Source organism: Coregonus lavaretus, assembly GCF_964263955.1.
Source record: "Coregonus lavaretus genome assembly, contig: HAP1_SCAFFOLD_2251, whole genome shotgun sequence".
Classification (NCBI taxonomy): domain Eukaryota; kingdom Metazoa; phylum Chordata; class Actinopteri; order Salmoniformes; family Salmonidae; genus Coregonus; species Coregonus lavaretus.
The window spans coordinates 63178-85219 of record NW_028157169.1 but is presented as its reverse complement, the minus strand read 5'-3'; the positions used below and the strand labels follow the sequence as shown (position 1 = coordinate 85219).

At 42.5% G+C, this 22042-nt stretch overlaps 1 protein-coding gene across 3 annotated transcripts; it reads right to left on the bottom strand.

The window, feature by feature from the left end:
* Positions 1-7: 7 nt before the first annotated feature.
* LOC311125721 (solute carrier family 12 member 4-like) lies at positions 8-21826 on the bottom strand. 3 transcript variants are annotated; one of them, XM_084199754.1, is made up of 12 exons: positions 10976-11175; positions 9656-9750; positions 8830-8961; positions 7995-8141; positions 7459-7513; positions 7115-7245; positions 3541-3782; positions 2966-3180; positions 1963-2127; positions 1693-1791; positions 1418-1475; positions 8-1210 (listed from the first exon to the last, which is right to left on the bottom strand). In XM_084199754.1, exons 1-12 carry the CDS (start codon positions 11091-11093, stop codon positions 940-942), a joined length of 1728 nt encoding a protein of 575 aa, XP_084055880.1. In that variant the 5' UTR covers positions 11094-11175; the 3' UTR covers positions 8-939. The 3 variants fall into 3 exon arrangements, with proteins under 3 accessions (XP_084055880.1, XP_084055881.1, XP_084055879.1); XM_084199755.1 differs by lacking the exon at positions 10976-11175 and adding an exon at positions 10262-10382; XM_084199753.1 differs by lacking the exon at positions 10976-11175 and adding an exon at positions 20992-21826 and having other exon boundaries at positions 9-1210.
* Positions 21827-22042: the final 216 nt, after the last annotated feature.

Here is a 22042-nt window from a genome sequence, read left to right as displayed (position 1 = left end):
CACCAGCTTCAAACAGCTGAAAATACAATATATGTTTGGTTATGGAAAAGATATTTCACAATGGTTTAGATGGTACAATGATTCTCTACACTATACGTGCGCTTGTTTTGTCACATAAACTGAAATTAGGCAAACTATTCGAATTTTAGCAACCAGGAAATGGCAGAGCGATTTCTGCATAGTGCAGCTTTAATAGACCAATAACAAATAGAGTTCCAACCTCCCTGCCAATAACAGCTAGTTTTAGTTTTCCCCACCCCACTCGGACCACTCCCAGACAGTCCTAGCTAAATTCTTGCTTGAGAAATATTTTTTGCTAAAAAAGCTATTTTTTTCTATTTTAATAGAAAACTATGACAGTAAGGTACTTAATTGTTACCCAGAAATGATTTGATATTGATTGAAAAACAGCTGCATTGGGCCTTTAAGTGCTGGTCCTAGGCCAGTTTTTGGTACCTGATTCTTCATGGTTGCTTAAGCTGATCATAGACCAGGGTTACTCAACCATAACATTACCTTCTTTTATATAGCTAATCCTCTTCTACCAACAAGAATTGAAATGTGGGAATGCAAATTAACTCATATGTTCAGCTTCATTCAAATGAGTAAGCAAAGACATCCGCAACTCGATTCTCTTGTTCACTGTAGTTTGTAGTTGTGTATCATATCGTAGGGCCACTGTAACCATACACGGGCATAGAGCCGAGCAATGTGTATAAACAGTGGTGGCAGCTAGAGAAACCTTGAATTATGGCTGTGTTTTCCGGTCCACTAACAGCTCTGCATTTTATAGAAATGACACAACAGTGTGTATGTACAATACAGCTCCAACCACAAAGGCTCTGATAGCCAGTGTATAATTTTTTACATTGTAGCAAACACTCTTATCCAGAGCAATTAGGGTTAAGTGCCTTGCTCAAGAGCACATCGGCATATTTTTCACCTAGTCGGCTCTGGGATTTGAACCAGCTGCCTTTTGGTTACTGTCCCAATGCTCTTAACCGCTAGGCTACCTGCCGAGGTGGCTGGTCCTACCCTAAGGAAGGGGATGATGTTGTCCTTGGCGATGGCCTGTAGGAGACGAGGGGCGCCGGTCAGGGACTGTAGTCCCGCCCCCACGGTGGAGAAAAAGGAGCCAATCACGATGACCCAGGGGGAGGGCCAGGACAGAGTCCCCACAACCAGGTTCTTACTGACTGCATCCCCAAACCTACAGGACAGGAGAGGACATGGACCTGTTAGTGAGGCCATTATCAATACCAACAAACACAGCATTTGAAGTGCTTTGCCATACCAACAAATATAATTAAAAGCTTTGTACTATATGTTGTTGAGAAGCAGACATGCCATTGTCTGGACTTGAATGTAGCTTGTGATGTCAAAGATGTGGCCTAATGCTACAGACAGGTTCACTTACTTGTCCCTTAGGACCACTCCTTCAATACAGGCCCCAAACAGAACAACAGAGCTGAAATCTGACGGCAGGATGTTAAGGAACATACAGAAACACATGCAGTATGGAACACAGATGTATCTAGACATCGAACAACTTGGGCACAACACTGCCTATTGATATGGACAAGGAAGAGCTTGCAGGTAGGCATTTCACTGTACCGTTTACACCTGCTGTATCCTGTGCACGTGACAAATAAACGCTGATTTGATTTGACTATTGACTCCATGGAAGGATACAGACAAGGGTAGTAGTGGTTATAGCCAAAATGGTTCCAATAGGGATGGACTTCTGAGCATCTTTCAGATCTCCTGATCTGTTGGAGCCTGCCATGATACCTACAGTACAGGGACATGAAGGACACACATCAGTTACTGACAACACTCAGAATGTTGACTCAACCAATCAGTGAACAAACATGTCTCTGGGTTGCCAGCTGGTCAATTGGTCTGGTGTTGCCAGTTCATGGTCTGGGTTACCAGTTATGGCTCTGGGTTGCCAGGTCTTACCTGTGGCGGAGGGAAAGAAGATTCCCACCAGGAGGGTGAAGGAGGTAGCGATGTCAGCTGAGACGTACAGGCCGAAGCTCTCCACAGCCCCGTGGACGTCTACTGAGGGCAGACCAGCCTTCTCCAAGATCTGACCCTTCTCCAGGTAGTCTCCCCACATGTTATCTACAATACACATCAGGAACAAACTTTATAGATATGCTAGCATCCCATCCACAAAGTAAGCAACGTAATGACATCCCCCTAACGGCACAGCAACACCCACCAAAGCTCTACAGCAGGGTTGCCCAACCCTGTTCCTGGGGAGCTACCCTACTGTAGGATTTCGCTCCAACCCCAGGTGTTACTAACCTGATTAATGGTTGCAGGTAGCTTAGTGGGTAAGAGCGTTGTGCCAGTAAATGAAAGGTTGCTGGTTCTAATCCCCGAGCTGACTAGGTGAAAAATCTGTTGATGTACCCTTGAGCAAGGCACTTAACTCTAATTGCTCCTGTAAGTCGCTCTGGATAAGAGCGTCTGCTAAATGACAAAAAAAAAAAAAATCTTATCAATTCGCAAATTATTAGAATCAGGTGTGCTAGATTAGGGTTGGAGCAAAAACCTACAGCATGATAGCTCTCCATGAACAGGGTTGGGAAGTCCTGCACTACAGCATCACAAATTATTGTTATAATAGTATATATAAATTCACTTTTTAGATAGCTAAATCACTACAAACATGTTGTACACAAAGTCTGCAGAAATCTCAAAGTGCATGTTTTACTGTAATTACATATCACCATTGTAAAGTGGATGTGGCTCTGCTGCCCCATAGCTGGCTGGTCCCCAATGGCTATAGTAAAAGAGTGAATTTGCCCCTAGACGCTAATATTGGGTCAGTTATACATTTCCCCCCATTAATGGTTAAGGTTAGGATTGTGGGAGGGGGAAGCTGATCCTAGATCTGTATCCTAGACTTCACCCAGTGTGGTAATAGCCATATCATTACAACTATGGTCCTTACCGCTGATGATGCCGCTGGCCAGTCCTGGTATTCCCTGTATCTCTGTAACGTTGTTCTGGTTGAAGTAGTCGTCACATTGAGGACTACTTATGTTGCCAGAGCTACAGAAGTTCCTCCACAGCTGACTAGCTACAGTCACATTGCCCTGTAGAACCGTCTTACTACACACGTCAAACTGATCTCTCACCAATGTCCTGTTACCCAACATACAGATCCTGGAGAAAGAGGGATATTATTGGTTATGATTATCAACAGAGTGATGAAAACATGTCATGATAATGTGATGATAATATCTGTGTTTTCACTCTACGTTAGATCAAATATTAGCTACATTATAGCTACACTGAAAAACATTTACAGTATGCGTACAGTAGCTACATCTTTAGGACAAAGTTCAACAATGGAAATACAATTATATCTCCCTGGACCATTCCAGCCAGCGGAACAACAAGTGTCTTGGCTTCCGTTGGGGAAAAACTGAACAATCATTAACACCAAATTAAATCCACACAAATTATACCATTATCCCCATTTCCTGTTTAGACAAAGAAGTCAACAAATACACAGTGCCTTACGAGAAGTCGGGCGGTTGGAAAATGGACTTGATGGCCCCGGCGTAGATGGAGACAATAGAGATAATGACACAGGCCAGGAAGAGAGAGGCCAGCTTGTTGACGTATTTCACCCCCACAAAAACCACCACGGCCATGAGACTGAGACAGATGGTGCCGTAGACCCTCATGTTGTTGAGGATGGCACTGTCGCCCCCGTGGTGGTCGCTGGCGTGGAAGATGGCCGCCTGGGGGACCAGGTATTTCTGGGAGAGGACAATGACAACAGAAGTAATTTAAGTAAGTACACTTTCTGTGAGGCACACACAATGGTGTAAAGTGTAAAGTACTTAAGTAAAAATACTTGAAAGTACTACTTAAGTAGTTTTTTTGGTATCTTTACTTTACTATCTATATTTTTGACAACTTTTACTTTTACTTCACTACATTCCTAAAGAAAATTATGTACATTTTACTCCATACATTTTCCCTGACACCCAAAAGTACTCGTTACATTTTGAATGCTTAGCAGGACAGGAAAATGGTCTAATTCACACACTTATCAAGAGAACATCCCTGGTCATCCCTACTGCCTTTGATCTGGTGGACTCACTAAACACATACAGTGCCTTGCAAAAGTATTCATCCCCCTTGCCGTTTTTCCTATTTTGTTGCATTACAACCTGTAATTTAAATGGATTTTTATATGGATTTAATGTAATGGACATACACAAAATAGTCCAAATTGGTGAAGTGAAATGAAAAAAATAACTTGTTTCAAAAAATTCTAAAAGATAAATAACGGAAAAGTGGTGCGTGCATATGTATTCACCCACTTTGCTATGAAGCCCCTAAATAAGATCTGGTGCAACCAATTACCTTCAGAAGTCACATAATTAGTTAAATAAAATCCACCTGTGTGCAATCTAAGTGTCACATGATCTGTCACATGTATATATACACCTGTTCTGAAAGGCCCCAGAGTCTGCAACACCACTAAGCAAGGGGCACAACCAAGCAAGCGGCACCATGAAGACCAAGGAGCTCTCCAAACAGGTCAGGGACAAAGTTGCAGAGAAGCACAGATCAGGGTTGAGTTATAAAAAAATATCCAACACTTTGAACATCCCACGGAGCACCATTAAATCCATTATTAAAAAATTGAAAGAATATGGCACCACAACAAACCTGCGAAAAGAGGGCTGCCCACCAAAACTCACGGACCAGGCAAGGAGGGCATTAATCAAAGAGGCAACAAAGAGACCAAAGATAACACTGAAGGAGCTGCAAAGCTCCACAGCGGAGATTGGAGAATCTGTCCATAGGACCACTTTAAGCCGTACACTCCACAGAGCTGGGCTTTACGGAGGAGTGGCCGGAAAAAAGCCATTGCTTAAAGAAAAAAATAAGCAAACACATTTGGTGTTCGCTAAAAGGCATGTGGGAGACTCCCCAAACATATGGAAGAAGGTACTCTGGTCAGATGAGACTAAAATTGAGCTTTTTGGCCATCAAGGAAAACGCTATGTCTGGCGCAAACCCAACACCTCTCATCACCCCGAGAACACCATCCCCATAGAGAAGCATTGTGGTGGCAGCATCATGCTGTGGGGATGTTTTTCATCGGCAGGGACTAGGAAACTGGTCAGAATTGAAGGAATGATGGATGGCGCTAAATACAGGGAAATTCTTTAGGGAAATCTGTTTCAGTCTTCCAGAGATTTGAGACTGGGACGGAGGTTCACCTTCCACCAGGACAATGACCCTAAGCATACTGCTAAAGCAACACTCGAGTGGTTTAAGGGGAAACATTTAAATGTCTTGGAATGGCCTAGTCAAAGCCCAGACCTCAATCCAATTGAGAATCTGTGGTATGACTTAAAGATTGCTGTACACCAGCGGAACCCATCCAACTTGAAGGAGCTGGAGCAGTTTTGCCTTGAAGAATGGGCAAAAATCCAAGTGGCTAGATGTGCCAAGCTTATAGAGACATACCCCAAGAGACTTGCAGCTGTAATTGCTGCAAAAGGTGGCTCTACAAAGTTGTCACGTCTCCTCCCGTTGCTCCCCTCCGGCGCTCTGATTAGCCGGTTGTTAGATTAATTTGGATTTTAAGAATAATGACTAAAGGATTTCACCCCAAATACAGTATAAATGTTAGAATTATCATGTAGTGTCAAACAACTAACAGAGGGGGCGGTACTAAACATTCAAGGGGGAAGGCGGAAACTGTTTAGAAAACCCACCTAAAGGTGGGAGGAGTCAAGTTCAGGAGGTATAAAATCGTATGTTTGGGTCTTTGTCCCCAGAGCTCTCCATGAATAAACATACAAAAAATCCTTCTTCGTGGTTGTGGACCTTGAATCATTGATGATTAAAACCAGAGCCTTACAACCTCTGGTAATGATTCAAGCTTAGGTTGAATTAGAGATAGAAATTCACATGACACCGGTCTACTGAGCCACCGGTCTGAGCACACCACCTCGGCAACACCGGAATGGAAACCCAATGCACCCTAATCTCCTCCAGCGCACCTGCACCTCATCATCTCATCACCACCCCTATATAGCCCTGGACTGTTCGGTGTTGTGTGTGATTGTTAGTGTCTTGTTGTTCTCTTGCTCAGTGTTAAGTAAACCTTTACATTGTTGATTCCTGCGTCTGCATCCTGCCTCTTCGTATCCTCAGTACTCGTCACAAAAGTATTGACTTTGGGGGGTGAATAGTTGTGCACGTTTTTTTGTATTTTTTCTTGTTTGTTTCACAATAAAAAATATTTTGCATCTTCAAAGTGGTAGGCATGTTGTGTAAATCAAATGATACAAACCCCCAAAAATCCATTTTAATTCCAGGTTGTAAGACAACAAAATAGGAAAAATGCCAATGGGGGTGAATACTTTCGCAAGCCACTGTACTTCGTTTGTAAATTATGTCTGAGTGTTGGAGCGTGCTCCTGGCTAATTGTTTTGGGTTTGCTTAATATAAGGAATTTGAAATGATTTATACTTTTCTTTTACTTTTGATACTTAAGTATATTTTAGCAATTACATTTACTTTTGATACTTAAGTATATTTAAAACCAAATACTTTTAGACTTTTACTCAAGTAGTATTTTACTGGGTGACTTTCACTTTTACTTGAGTCATTTCTATTAAGGTATCTTTACTTTTACTCAAGTATAACAATTGGGTACTTTTTCCACCACTGGGAACACACATATAATGCCTTATATGTGTATTCTTAATGCACTTATAATGACTTCTACAACTCGCTATAAGGTCAGAACAGACGTCTTTCACTTTATATGTATCTATTTTGAGTACTCCGAATATACAAATATCAGTCATATACTACAGTCTACAACAGTAACATTACATGGATCAAATTTCTGTTCATCTGATGTTATTTGATCCCATTTTTTACATGTAAGTTATTCCATCTCAATATGATTGAGTACATTGACCTATTTTACTGCGTTTTTTTGGTTACATCCCAAATGGCACCCTATTCCCTACATAGTGCACTACTATAGGCCCTGATCAAAAGTAGTGCACTAAATAGGGAATAGGGTGCCATTTGGGAGCAACAGATAACTCACCAGGAAGATCTCTATAGCTCCCAGTATGTACATGGCAGCAGCGAAGGTTGTTCCCAGATAGAAACAGATTCCTACAGCCCCACCAAACTCAGCACCCAGGGAACGAGAGATCATGAAGTACGCCCCTCCGGCTATAACAGAGCAGAACAGAGTTAATATGGATGAAACTGGTCTGATGTCAGAATAGACTGACGGTGTGATAATTGGTTAATTTGTTATTAATGTAATTAACAATTACATTATCTTGTTAATGTCATGTTTATGTAACTGTTACAACTAAAGTGTTTTAAGTGTAACATTTAAGTTTGGATTCTCAATCTTCAACGCTTGTACTGTACCCTCACCTGGGACAACACCATTTGTAGCTATGGCACTCATGGATATGGCAGTGAGCATTGTCTGTAAAAGAGGAGAGAATATGAACACCATAAAATAAGGTCAGTCTTTGTGAGAGAGTTCTGGATGTTTTCTGTTGTGCCAATCAACCAATACGCTGAGCTCTTTATCCACATAATAAACACACTTAGCATTAGAGACATCACTTGTCATTGCACAACTGGACATAATTCATAAATCATATTGGAATGGTTGAGACATGAACCACAAATACATTACATTTCCTTTGGAGTAAACAGCAGGATATGTAAATTGATTGAAATGCTGTGGGTTTTATTCAGCCTAGTAATGTTAACTGGCAGACTGGCTGGTTACCCAGTTTTAACAAGGGGTTTGGCAAGTGGACAAGAACAGAGTGTCAATGGTCTTCTAACATTGCCAGACCGTGTGTATGTGTGTGTGTGTGTGTGTGTGCGTGCGTGCATGTGTGCATGTGAGTGTGCCTGTGTGTGTGTGTGCATCCACAATGTGTGTGTGTACTAACACATGAGCAGCACATGAGGACGATGAGGAATGACTGGACGATGCCGGCTGTGCCCACGATCCACGTTAGACGAAGGAACAGGATGACACCAAAGATGTTCTGTAGACAGGGCAGGTAGACTCCCATCAGGGTACCCATGTTGGGTGACTGCAGAGAGAGAGACATGAAGTGAGACAGAGACAGCGAGAGAGAGAGAGAGAGAGAGAGAGAGAGAGAGAGAGAGAGAGAGAGAGAGAGAGAGAGAGAGAGAGAGAGAGAGAGAGAGAGAGAGAGAGAGAGAGAGAGAGAGAGAGAGAGAGAGAGAGAGAGAGAGAGAGAACAGAGAGAGATAAAGAGAGAACAGACAGAGAGAGTGAGAGAGGAAGAGAAATTCACATTAACTATAATTGATATCTAACATCAATCAGGAAGGGTGCAGGAATCAAACATAAACAGCAACAGAAAGAAGACAGAAAACAGATGAGTGATAGCACTGCTGTAGTTTCCCATATTTGTGTGTGTAGTGTGTTTCAGTGTATTTCAGTGTGTATAGTGTGTTTCAGTGTCTATGTTTTTGTGTTTCTGTATATGGTATGTAGCACAGATAGACCCACAGGAAATAGCTAATTGACAAGAAGTATTGATCAGGTAAAATATTGATCAATTCTCACCAGGGGGCCCACAGGGCACAGCCTGTAACAAACAGGCACCAACACAACCCAAAGCACACGCATGCAAGCTCAGATCCAAACATGCGCAGAGACAGAGGGGGAGGGGTAGAGAGAGAGAGACTAAAGCCTGTTTGAATCTGAAAAGAAAGAGAGGTAGTTTTTCTCCAGTCTTTGTGACTTCTGACCTTTGGGGCCTTCCTGAGTGACGTCCCTGTGTTCTCGGCCTCCTCGTGCTCCCTGGCCCCCTGGGTAATGTTGGTGTAGTTGACCAGCCGGCTGAGGAGAGACGACACCTTGGGACGGATGTCCAACTCCTCCTGCAGGACAGGGACAGCAGGACAGGGAATAGTTAGAGGTGGGTGGGTACCTGATGTGTCTTTAGGGTGCTATAGCCAACAGTAAAAGGGTATTATAGTGCAGTGTAAGGAACTGAATCTGTGCCTGCACTGTATTTGTTGGAGGAGTGGTGGTCTATCTAGTGATCGATCAATCTAGGCAGTTGAGACTAGCAAATATTGATGTTAAAACATGTGACATGTTGTGTATAATCATGTCATGTATCAGTATCAGTGTCACTGAGAGCCAGTCTTAAAGTAACTGTCCAGTGAAAATCTCACTTTTAAAAGTCCATATTCTGTTAACTCATACCCAAAAAAATGTGTTGATTCATCCTATACTCCTATTTTGTGGCCAGAAACACCCACCTCAAACTTGGATCTCAAACAGACCGTTTCAAAAATGCTTGCCATTTCCTCATAGAGGATGATGTCATCCTCCTGAGGAGGATGAGCTGGCCATTCAGCGGTCTACTCGCATTAATATTTTTTATGACCGGTATACGCCCAAATCATTCTGTTGTTGGGGTATGCCCACACCATTCCAACACAAAAAAGCTGCTTTTTAACATAGGAAAACAATTTCACTCATATTGTAATTAATTATAGGTCATATTTCATAGAAATCTGGAAACACTGGACTGTTACTTTAAAAACAGAAGACTTGCTCACTGACCTCAAATAAGGCCAGGTTCCTGTCATAGAAATCAGTCCTCTTGACAGCATCTGCACTGCTGAGGAAAGGACTGTCCTCGTTGTGATTTCCATGGCCTGAAAAAAGAGATAGAAGTATAAATGTATAAGGTAGGCAAGGATAACATTTTCCCATTCAAATGTTTTCATCCAGTATCTTGTAAGATAAACAGGGGTTATTATAAAGTATGAAATGTGATAATGAGAGTGTCAGTTTGTGATCAGTTCCCATTCATGCATGTTGGTACTCTATTGTTAAACGGCAGTCTGTTTGTTTTCATATCAACCAACACATGTTGCAATATAAAAACACAGGAAATGACATTTGAGACAGATAAACTTTAGAGATATCTGTAGAAGTTGCAGGAAAAGGGAAGACTAATAATAACTACAGTACAATAGCCATCAAAACCATGCAACGATGCAACCATGTCAATAAAATAGGAAATGTTTCCACAGAAATACTGTCTCTCAATTCACATTTTTAAAAAGTTTCTCAAGAGCTGGCGTGCTGATCTATTGTACAGTATTTACGGTGCTGACAGTGATGAATCTCCAAGTTAGTTCCCACAGTCTGCCTACAACCTACAGTATGACATCACTGTCTGTTTCAGTCTCCCACTCCCACGTTCAAAGTAATCAATTCCAGCAGCTGCTATGTGAGGTATACGGTCACCAGAGACCTGCATCCTACAGTACTATACTGGCTTTAATATCTTTAGTATCAACAGAAAGCATATCAGGCACAGAGAAAATAGGAGGGAATTCACTCAAACCCTCTATTGCAAAATGTTTCAACCCATCATTGCCGATCAAGATTAATGTGATTTCAGTAAACAAGATTGAGCAATTGAGCGACTTCGCTTGCATCACAAGTTAGCATTCACCCAAAGATAAATTAATATCTAAACCTCATCCAGGCCAAAACTAAAATCAATCAATGTTAAATAGAGCAGAGATGACAAAGTTGCTAAGTAATTTGTCTCTGGTTTAAATTATGTTCTCTGTTTCTCTTGCTACATGAAGCTGAGACAGGATATGAGCCTGAGGATACTGGCATTGCACACAAAGCATCTGTGTGAATATGATAATACACGACACACACACACACACACACCATTCTATTTCTAGAAATTAGGATCCTGACCTTTGGATCATCAGAGAGCATGACCGGTCGTCGAGTCTCTTCAAACAACATTTGCATGCAGCCCAAATACTAACATCCTGAGCTACAGACAATTACCCAACTGCAGTATCCTACAAGTATGACTGAACACGAGACAAAAATGGCTTCTCTACTCACCTGTCTCCGGTACCACAGTGTTCAGTACCTCAGTGCTGCTGAGGGTGACCATGCTGCCACAGTGTGTGCAGAGAGCAGTGTACTGCGGTCTCTGGTTCGGGACATAGTCAGGCGCCATTCAGGACACACTGTCACACAGGGCAAACTGTCACTCACTGAGGGGCTTGGGCCAGAACACACAGCGTGAGATTGCATACACACACACACAAGTTGGGCGCATACACAGGAGCGAGTACACACAAGCACGCACGCAGGCACACACACACATATACACTGTGGGTTCTAGAGCAGACGCCAGAGCAAACACAGAGTAAGCATATGAAGATCTTAAAAGTATTTCACAACTATGTACAGCACATTGACATTACTATGGGCCATGATGGGCTTGTCATTGGATGCCAACAACGCATAATGGAATCTCAAAATGATATGCTGTGAAACATTCAGGAAAAATGTCCCACCTAATCATTAATAACGAGGGAGTCAACTCCTCGTACCGTTTCTGAGATTAGATGGGAATACATGTGTAAATACCTAACACTCACTCACTAGTATGATGTAATTGAAAATGGAGAGGGAAAGAGACAAGATCAAATCAATGCAAACACTGTCCTCTAGTGTCAGTTTGCAGTTAGTGCACGTGAGAACATTATTAAGACAGGAAGGATGTCACTGTACTGTTATGTGTTTGTGTTTGCATTGCAATGTGCATGCCATCATAGCGTCAGTTCTAAACAATGACCGAAGGACGCTGAACTTGTAAAACAACATATAATCCTTATCTCTCTCTCTGTACTGTTCGCTTATATGTTTCCAAATGTCTCTCTCTCTACCACAACACTCTCCTCAAGTCGGTCTTATTAAAAGGATGGAGGGTTTGGGAACGGGGTGCCGTTTGTAATGTTGAATGGTCCAGAGGGGGTTCTCCTCTTAATGACCTGACGCTGGATGCCTAATTAAAACAGATTAAAGATTAACAGGACTGTTATGAACAACATACAGAGAGTCCCCGAGTCCCACTGCGCTGAAAAGAACAGCACACAGGGATTTACGACGACAGGTCCCAACAAGTCAACGAACAAACGGTGCCTCCACAAAAATGCCTCTGAGCCACAAGATCAAACTACTGCCAACAAAGTGAGACAGACTGCCAACCCTGCCGAGCCTCCCGCCTCCTCCCGCCGTTCTGAACAGTTACCTCTGTCTGAACGCTTTGTTACTATTAGACAAGTCAGCACATTACTGACAGCACTCACTTTTGCTTTTTACAGAGATAAATAATATGACTACCCAAGTATCCAAAGCTATTCAGACCTATAATGAAGTTGTTTCATACGTGTTTGACTGAAGAGGTCTTTGAACTAGGCCTATTACTGTAAGTGTCAAAATATCACTGGTGTAGTGAAGTTACAGGCCAACTTACATCTGCAGAATGAATTATGGAAGATAATATAATTCTTTACTCTGTTTACTAGATCCATCAGCTTCTTTCTTTGTAATTTTACATTTAATATAAAGCAGAGACTATTAGCCAAGATATTAACAACTACCATATGCGGCACTGCTGACATTTGCAGATTCATTTTAAGCTTTAAACACACCAGTAAAACCACCACACATTTGGTTGCCATATTTTCAATGTGGTCCCATTCAAACAAAGGATACAGGAAAAGGCCAGTCCAAATGGTCTAGTAAGCCCAAGGGTGGGGCACCAATTGAGGCTGTGTCTTTTTGTGCAAAGGCCTATGATCAGTGCTGCTGTGTGCTACTGTAAAAACAGACCGATCCATAAAAAGAAAAGACCCCTGATAACCAACCACTAAGACCAAAGTGTTCCTGACCTGTTACTTACCTGTCAATCAATAAACAATCAATAGAAGAGCGGTGAAGTCCACCTAACAGAAACACAGGCTGTATCTGCTTGCTTATCTTCTCCCTGATATTTAAATATACAATGAACCAATACCCTAGACTAGAGTCTGATTAACACAGAACTATACACTAGACTAGAGTCTGACTGACACAGAACTATACCCTAGACTAGTTTGCATGACACAGAACTCTACCCTAGACTAGTCTGACTGACACAGAACTATACCTTTAGACTAGTTTGAATGACACAGAACAATACCCTGGACTAGTCTGAATGACAGAACAATACCCTGGACTAGTCTGAATGACAGAACAATACCCTGGACTAGTCTGAATGACACAGAACAATACCCTAGATAAGAGTCTGACTGACACAGAAACAATGTCCACATCCAACACAGTTGGCGACTTGCGACCTTGCTGGTCCCAGACAACGGTCAGAATCTTCTCATATCTAAGAAAGGCACAGTGAGCATCAGCATCAAAAGAACCCGATAGGCAAGATGTGCTGGACCCAGATTCACAAAACACTTCTTACACAAAAATGTAAGAAGCTTCTTAATAAAGAAAAAACGTTTGTAAGTGCAATTCCTCAACAATATCTTAAGATTTCATTTTTTTCTTACGAACTTCTCAAATATCTTCTTACGAACGTCTTAACGATCTTCTTAAGATGATTGCCACTAGGCAACCAATCTAGCTAGTAATGGCATTCAAGCTAGCATATTTCTTACTGAGATTACTGTTCTAAAACATGTTCTTGGGTTTTCAAACAATCAATGCTGAAACTTTCAGATGAAGTTTGTGAATGAATTAAACATGTTCAATTGCTTTCATTAGCTTATTCTCTCACTGAGTTTAAGACTAGGGTTTAGCTATCTTGGAATGAAACATGTTAAACAAGAAGAAATCCAAGAACATTATTTTCAAGAACCAAATGTCTTCGTAACTTTTTTCTTAGGAAGAAACATAGGAAGAAACTTGAGAACATTTCCAATAACTTTATTGAGGAATACACATTAAGTATAACTTAAGGAAAAATTGCACTTAAGAATACATTTCTTCTTAATAAGGTTTTGTGAATCTGGGCCCTAGACTCTGGAGTTGTGACTTTTCAGTGGCTAACCATTCATTTAACCAATAATGCAAAAGAAAGCAAGAAGACTTCAACATGTCAGCAATCACCAAAGCTGCTTATCCATGAAAAAAAAATTACTTTCTCAACCTATTAGCTCCTTCAGTATGAAAGCCTCTTTGCTAAACTTCTCCTTAATTGAACATTTAAGACTTTATTAAGCAGTAGAGAAGTCATGCAGCTTAGACCTCTCTATGGCTCTACCTCGTGTGGTTAGCTGGCAGAGATGCTATTCTGATTAGTGCTGTTCAAAGGCAATGTGTCCGTGTGTGTGAGAGAGAGAGTGTACATGTTTTCCTACATTATCAGGACCACAATGTCCTGACAAGTCACCACAATGTCCTGACAAAGTAGAAAAAAAGAAAAAAAAGTCTGGACTTTTTTATGTCCTGAATTTGTTCAAATGCTATTTTAGGCTTAAGGGTTAGGTTTAGGGTTTGGGGTTAAGGTTAGGGTTAAGGTTAGGGTTAGGTTAAGGGGTTAAGGCTCTTAGGGTTAGGGTTAGGTTAAGGGTTAGGGTTAGGGTTTGGGAAAATAGGATTTTGAATGGGAATCAAAAAGTCCTGAGAATTCACGAAAACAAAGCTGTGTGCGCGTGCATGCAAGCACAGATTCAAACGCACGCGAGATTGAATGCCTAAATGTGAGTGTGTGTATGTGAGTGAGCATTTGGGGGTGTGTAAGAACACTAGTCAGTTAGCTACAGTAGCTGTCAACACTGGTTGAACTCTCAACGAACACCAGGGTCCACAACAGAGATGCTGCTAACCTGCTACTGTACCAACCAACCAACACTAAGGTGGGTACACAACTATACTAGAGCCTTAGGCAGTTAAGTTACATTTGATTTGATAATACTGTGTATTGTATAATAACTTGGTGTTAGTTTGTCTAGCTCGTTTGAACTGATCCATGAGCCTCGTTATTGTTTTTGTTGTGTTACAATCTCCTTTTTTATTTAGCTAATATTTTTCATACTTTTTAACTCTGCATTGTTGGGAACGGGCTCGTAAGTAAGCATTTCACTGTAAAGACCACACCTGTTGTATTCGGCACATGTGACCAATAAACTTTGATTTGATTTGTCCTTACACATTTATAAAGGATGGTAAAGTGCTCAACTAAGTCCTTTTGAATATATACTTCATATTTCATAGTTAGAAATGTGTCTACTTAGTCACTGTCTGTACAATAATCGTACAAACAACAATGACTGACTGATAAAATGTTAGATTGTATTTAATGACTCTGGGGAAAAGAAGGGGAAGAAAAATTTGTCGTGCCAGTCCTGTTTGATATATTGTTTATCAGATTAATTTAATAAAATGAACTGCTTCGTTACCACTAATGGGGAAATTAAGTTGAGATTAAATTGAAAACTCAAAGTTGTACATGCTTATCATGCTTATCAGTGGGTTGGTTATACATTTCAAAGCACAGCCATCCAGTCTCTGTAGCTCTTTCAAGTACGCTATAGGCCACTCTTTCTCTGCTATGGAGATGAAGAAAGATTCTGATTAAGAGGACTGAAGTGACATTGTGGATCTTTTAGCCATTCGCTAAATAAATTATTCAATTACTGTCATCTAAAAAATAAAGACAGCTATATCCAAATTCACACAAGTAATATTCTTCAGAATTCTGAATGACTGAAGTATTTTTAATCCCAGTTTATTTTTCTTCAAGTGTTTCAGAACATCTTGAGCTACCTAGGAGAAAGTTATTTGAATGGACTGTTCCATTAGGTTGTTATTATCTCCCCTCCTACCATTCATTCCTTCAGAAACAACAGTGTTTTCTGCCACAACAATAGGCCGTCATTAACTACAGGTGTTTCTCATGAACAACAGCAGCAGCCCAGTAGAGCAGAGGAATGCTAGCCTGCTGTGCTGGGGCGCTGTGTGCTAGCTTTGATGTGCGCTAACGATGGCGAACGGACAGAGGCGTAGAAGGCGGGTGGTTAGAGTTACTGTCGGCTATGGTTAGGGTTAGTAGAAGGTGATTACAGCACAACAGTGAGGGGCAGAGGAGCACTGTACAGTACAGATGTAGGATCTTAATTTTCGCCAGCTACAGCAGAAAAATTATCCTGCAGCAACAGGAAATGTGAAATATTATGTGGATTATAATGAATGGACATTCTTGTAGGGGTTGATACATTCTTCTTTAGGGCAAATTTCAAAGTGGAAATTACAAACTTTTGAAAGCCTTTTTAAAACTCAAATACACTACAAGTTTGTATTTCCTGCAGTGCAGGAAAATTATCAGCAACAAAAGACATATCAAATTAAGATCCTACATCTGTACAAAGGAGGGGGGGCACCAATTGGAAAATCAAATGGACACAAAATTGGCAAGAATGGTGGGTTCAGAAACAGGGCACACAGAAACAGCAACAGGTGAACATTCTTTGGATACAGGTATAACAAGGCAAAGTGACAAATAAATACAACATAATTGCACATCAGGTCATGACTTCCTTCAGAGAGTTGTGCTAGGAAGGTGTGTTGTTTTTGTGCATGCTGTTAATTCCTCAAGTCAAGCTATCATACAATACAGTGACACTCTCCTGAAGACTTAGGCTTTGTCCCAAATGGCATCCTATTCCCTGCATAGTGCACTACTTTTGATCAGGGCCCAAAGGGTTCTGGTCAAAAGTAGTGCATTATATAGGGGATAAGGTGCCACTTGGGACGCAGACTTTGAGGACTGTTTGTCTTTCAACAGAAGCTAATACACCGTAGCAGCCCAATCAGGAGAGAGGGGATTCATTGTTACCGGGCAAGCTAGAGGCTGTGGAAAACACACAGTCATCCCCTACATAAAGGACTGCCAACTCCCACTTTAAAATAGCCCAGTGTTGTTGTTACATGTCTCTCATAGCTCTAACCCCAAGGGCTCTAGTAGAATAATACAGCTAACCCTACCCTAGCAGCAGTGCTATGCTATAGCCTCTCAGGGAGACAACTGTAGCTGTAGCTACTGGGGCTGTGTCCTAAATGGTACCATTTTCCCTATAATAGTACACTACTTTTGACCAGAGCCCTATGGGGTCCACAGGTTACTGTGTAAGCCGCTTGGGACAGCAGAGCAGAGTACACCCATTAACATTCTATAGGGCATTGTTTGTATGTCGTTTTGTCAGTCTAAAATCATATGTTTTAAATTTCTAAATGCAGGAGCTTAGTCACTCACCACTTCTATCAAAGGAAGCATTGATGTGATAAGAAGTAAAAAATTGCCTACAGATTTTGAGAAAATAACGGTTGTGAGAGAACATGGTGGTCCTCTGTAGCTCAGCTGGTAGAGCACGGCGCTTGTAACGCCAAGGTAGTGGGTTCGATCCCCGGGACCACCCATACACAAAAAAATAATGTATGCACGCATGACTGTAAGTCGCTTTGGATAAAAGCGTCTGCTAAATGGCATATTATTATTATTATAACATCATCATGTAACATGAATGTATAGGAGAAATGTATAGTGGAAAGTCCCCTCTTGTGAACATCAACACAGCCAACAAGCCATCCTCATTCTACTCCAAATCAGTAACTGACAGCGGTCTGCAAGCCATCCCTTACACTTCAGCTTCCCTTCATGATAAATTCTTCTGACTGACTCTTTTTCTGTCACTGGTCTCAGGGTTCAAATTAGCAGTCCAGCTGTCCAGAGCCCATCAGTCATCACTCATTCCACACACAAAGAATCAGCTGTCTGCAGGCTGTCTGCATTCTTATTGGCAGACTAAATAGCCTTGGTTTCTCAAATGACTGCCTCGCCTGGTTCATCAACTACTTCTCAGATAGAGTTCAATGTGTGAAATCGGAGGGCCTGTTGTCTGGACCTATGGCAGTCTCTATGGGGGTGCCACAGGGTTCAATTCCTGGGCCGACTCTTTTCTCCGTGTATATCAATGATGTCGCTCTTGCTGCTGGTGACTCTCAGATCCACCTCTACGCAGACGACACCATTTTGTATACATCTGGCCCTTTATTGGACACTGTGTTAACAAACCTCCAAACGAGCTTCAATGCCATACAACACTCCTTCAGTAGCCTCCAACTGCTCTTAAACACTAGTAAAACTAAATACATGCTCTTCAATCGAACGCTGCTGGCACCCGCCCACCCGACTAGAATCACCACTCTCGACGGGTCTGACCTAGAGTATGTGGACAACTACAAATACCTAGGTGTCTGGTTAGACTGTAAACTCTCCTTCCAGACTCACATTAAGAATCTCCAATTCAAAGTTAAATCTAGAATCGGCTTCCTATTTCGCAACAAAGCCTCCTTCACTCATGCTGCCAAACATGCCCTCGTAAAACTGACTATCCTACCGATCCTTGACTTCGGTGATGTCATTTACAAAATAGCCTCCAACACTCTACTCAGCAAATTGGAAGTAGTCTATCACAGTGCCATCCGTTTTGTCTCCAAAGCCCCATACACTACCCACCACTGTGACCTGTACGCTCTTGTTGGCTGGTCCTCACTACATGTTCGTCGTCAAACCCACTGGCTCCAGGCCATCTATAAATCACTGCTAGGCAAATCCCCGCCTTATCTTAGCTCATTGGTCACCATAGCAGCACCCACCCGTAGTCTGCGCTCCAGCAGGTATATCTCACTGGTCATTCCCAAAGCCAACACCTCCTTTGGCCGCCATTCCTTCCAGTTCTCTGCTGCCAATGACTGGAACGAATTGCAAAAATCTCTGAAGCTGGAGACTCTTATCTCCCTCACTAACTTTAAGCATCAGTTGTCAGAGCACCTTACCGATCACTGCACCTGTACACAGCCCATCTGAAATTAGCCCAACCAACTACCTCATCCCTATATTGTTATTTATTTTGCTCTTTTGCACCCCAGTATCTCTATTTGCACATAATCTCTTGCACATCTAGCATTCCAGTGTTAATACTAATTGTAATTATTTTGCACTATAGCCTATTTATTGCCTTACCTCCATAACTTGCTACATTTGCACACACTGTATATATATATTTTCTGTTGTATTTTATGACCTTATGTTTTTTTTACCCCATATGTAACTCTGTGTTGTTGTTTTTATCGCACTGCTTTGCTTTATCTTGGCCAGGTCGCAGTTGTAAATGAGAACTTGTTCTCAACTGGCTTACCTGGTTAAATAAAGGTGAAATAAAAAAAATAAAAATAAAAAAGTGTGTGTGTGTGTTAATCTCTATGAGGCTAAGCCTATCTATGAAGCATGATGGACAGTATGACAGGAATGGACACTATTCTCCTGAAGACAGGCTGGGCGGACCCAGGAAGGAAAACAATGCAGCATTCTCCAACTGATACTCCCCTTACGTAATCTACTGTTCTGTACTGTACAGTACAGTATGAGGCCAACTGTTGTCTGTATAGAAGACAAAACTACAGATTCCTACAATAGTAGATTACAGCAAGGCAATAATACTGTACGACATGATGATAATGCTGGTGCAGACATTCACTCAGACACACTCTCTCACACACATTCACTCAGACACACTCTCTCACACACATTCACTCAAACACACTATTCACACACACAAATTCTCACAACTAATTCAGTCATGTGGAAATGCGGAAATGTGTCCTTGCTAGATATTGTGCAGTGGATAAACTGAACTGATTGACTCCTAGCTAGCTACCACTCTAGTGGAAGGTTGCTCTGGTACAATGGCCACAGTGTGTAGTCCAGTCCAGACCAGCTCTGGAGAGAGCAGGGCCACCAGCCTGGAACAGAGTCAGCACTGTGACTGTGGCTGTCTCCCTCCTCTCCTCCACCCAACCATACCAGACCCACACAGCTCCTCCCTCCATCACACCATCTATTACTTCAACACCCTCTTCCCTCACTCCACCTCCCCCTCCTCTTCCTCCTTTTCCTACAAACACATACACAACACTCGACCCAAGAGAATAATATATATTTTTACTCCTTCCTAGTCATCTGTTTCCATCTCACTTCCTACATGTTATTCTCCCTGTCTCGATCTCTAAACAAGGCCAGAAGGAAATGGTGGCATAGGATGGAAGGCCAGTCAGGGGTAGTGTTTGGGTGCTTCATTACAAGGCAGCTCCCTTTTATTAAAGGTCTCCTTTCTCTCCCTCACACAACAGACTCACGCCTGGTCGGTTCCCATGTCAGCCTTGCATATCAGCAGTCTCATATAATCCTGCCCCGCGGCTACAAACTCCTCTCCTCTCCGCCTAGGAGTGGCTTATCCACTTTCTCGTACTTGATACAGAAGCGAAATGAGAAACTGAAAGAGGGACTAGAGTTAGATATACAGCCGAGATAGCGTGAGAGAAAGAAAAAGCTGTTTCTCACTGGTTTAACAGCCTGCTCAACCCCTGTGTGTGAAAATAAATCAACGCTTTGCACAAAGAGTGCTCCATCTTTTGTCAGATGGAACACTTAAGGCCTAAGCAGGGCTGGTCCCCCTGCCTCTACGCCCCCTCTACCCCCTCCTCCTCACCCCCCTCCTCCTCACCCCCCGCCCCTCCAATTATTTTCCCTTTGTCACCACAGACATATTTGGCATGAGGGGGCTCATGAGTCTGTCCTGAATGTCTGAAATCTCACGATAAAACCCCACAGAAAATTCCCTGAGCTGTCAAAAACAGGCTGGAAAACTGTCTGCCGGGAAAGGAAATCTGCCAGGTAGGTTGGAGGATTGCCATGGTAAACATACAACCAGCTGTTCTGTCCCAGCCAGCCCCCAGGACAATGTAAAGCATTCCCACAACTTCTCCTCAGGTCACACTCATAATAACACACTATAGAAAACATCTCATTAACTTCACACTTCTAGATAGTTCTCTTAGTAAATAGGACAACCTGCTTATAAAGAGTTGACGACAGTTGTCTGTCTGTTCTTCCAAGCAGTTCTTAGTTAACAAGACAACTATGTTGTTCTACTTTGTAAAGAGTTGAGAGGAACAGTTGTCTGTTGTCTGAGAAAGAGAGAGTGAGAGAAAGAGGGAGAGAGACTCACCATCAGAGCTGACAGTGTCTAGATGTCCAGGGTGTCCCCCCTGTCCTCCCTGTACTTTGTCTCTGTAGTCCACCCAGTTAATTCCTTCCAGACTGTCATAGTTGGACGTAGTGCTGTCCTCAACCGGTACCACTGTGAAATGGGGCATGTTTTCATCCGCTGGTTAGCCCCTGACACTAATAATCCCCAGTATCTCCAGATAGGCTTCCAGCAGCTAGCGGTTAGCGCTGTCCTGCCAGCCTTGATCAGCCAGTTGAACTCCCAGTCAGTCCTACTAATCTCAGCAGCATTCCACTACCCTGCGCTCACTTCCTCTGAGCACATTACCATACCATGGCCCTGCCCCCTCTACCAGCCCCTGCACCGACCAGGCCGGCCTCCTGGGCTGCTTGTGTGAATAAAAGAGGTGCTACCTGTCATGTAGCCTGGGATACTCAGTCTGGCAGAGGAGAGGAGAGGAGTCAGAGAATCAGTCGGCACCACTGACTCATATCATATCCTCAGTGGTCATATACTGAGAGAGAAGGAGAAAAAGGGGACAGCAGGGAGACCCATTCCATGGCCATGTTGCTCATTGACTCTCTCCACACTGAACACTGTCTCTCTCTCTCTCTCACACACACACACACACACACACACACACACACACACACACACACACACACACACACACACACACACACACACACACACACACACACACACACAGTCAGACAAACAGTCCTCTGTGTATGTGGGCCTTTCCCAAAACACACACACAACTCTGCGACGTGGCAGTCTGGAAAATAATCAAATAAACCACGTGTGTGTGTGAGAGAGAGAGCGAGAGAGAGAGCGAGAGAGAAAGAGAGATAAAAAGAGAGACGAGAGAGAGAGAGAGAGAGAGAGAGAGAGAGAGAGAGAGAGAGAGAGAGAGAGAGAGAGAGAGAGAGAGAGAGAGAGAGAGAGAGAGAGAGGAGTGAGAGAGAGAGAGAGAGAGGGAGTGAGAGAGGGTGTAATACAGCCCCTGCGTTTGGCGTAAGCAGAGGAAAATATGACACAGTGAACAACC

Bases quoted from the DNA above. Each gene is read 5' to 3' on its own strand.
- LOC311125721 (XM_084199753.1), bottom strand. From the start codon at position 21,139: ATGCCCCATTTCACAGTGGTACCGGTTGAGGACAGCACTACGTCCAAC. The intron at 8,962-9,655 runs GTCAGTGAGCAA...CCTGTCCTGCAG, and splicing joins GGAACCTGGCCTTATTTGAG to GAGGAGTTGGACATCCGTCC. The intron at 1,792-1,962 runs GTAAGACCTGGC...CCTGTACTGTAG, and splicing joins CTTCTTTCCCTCCGCCACAG to GTATCATGGCAGGCTCCAAC.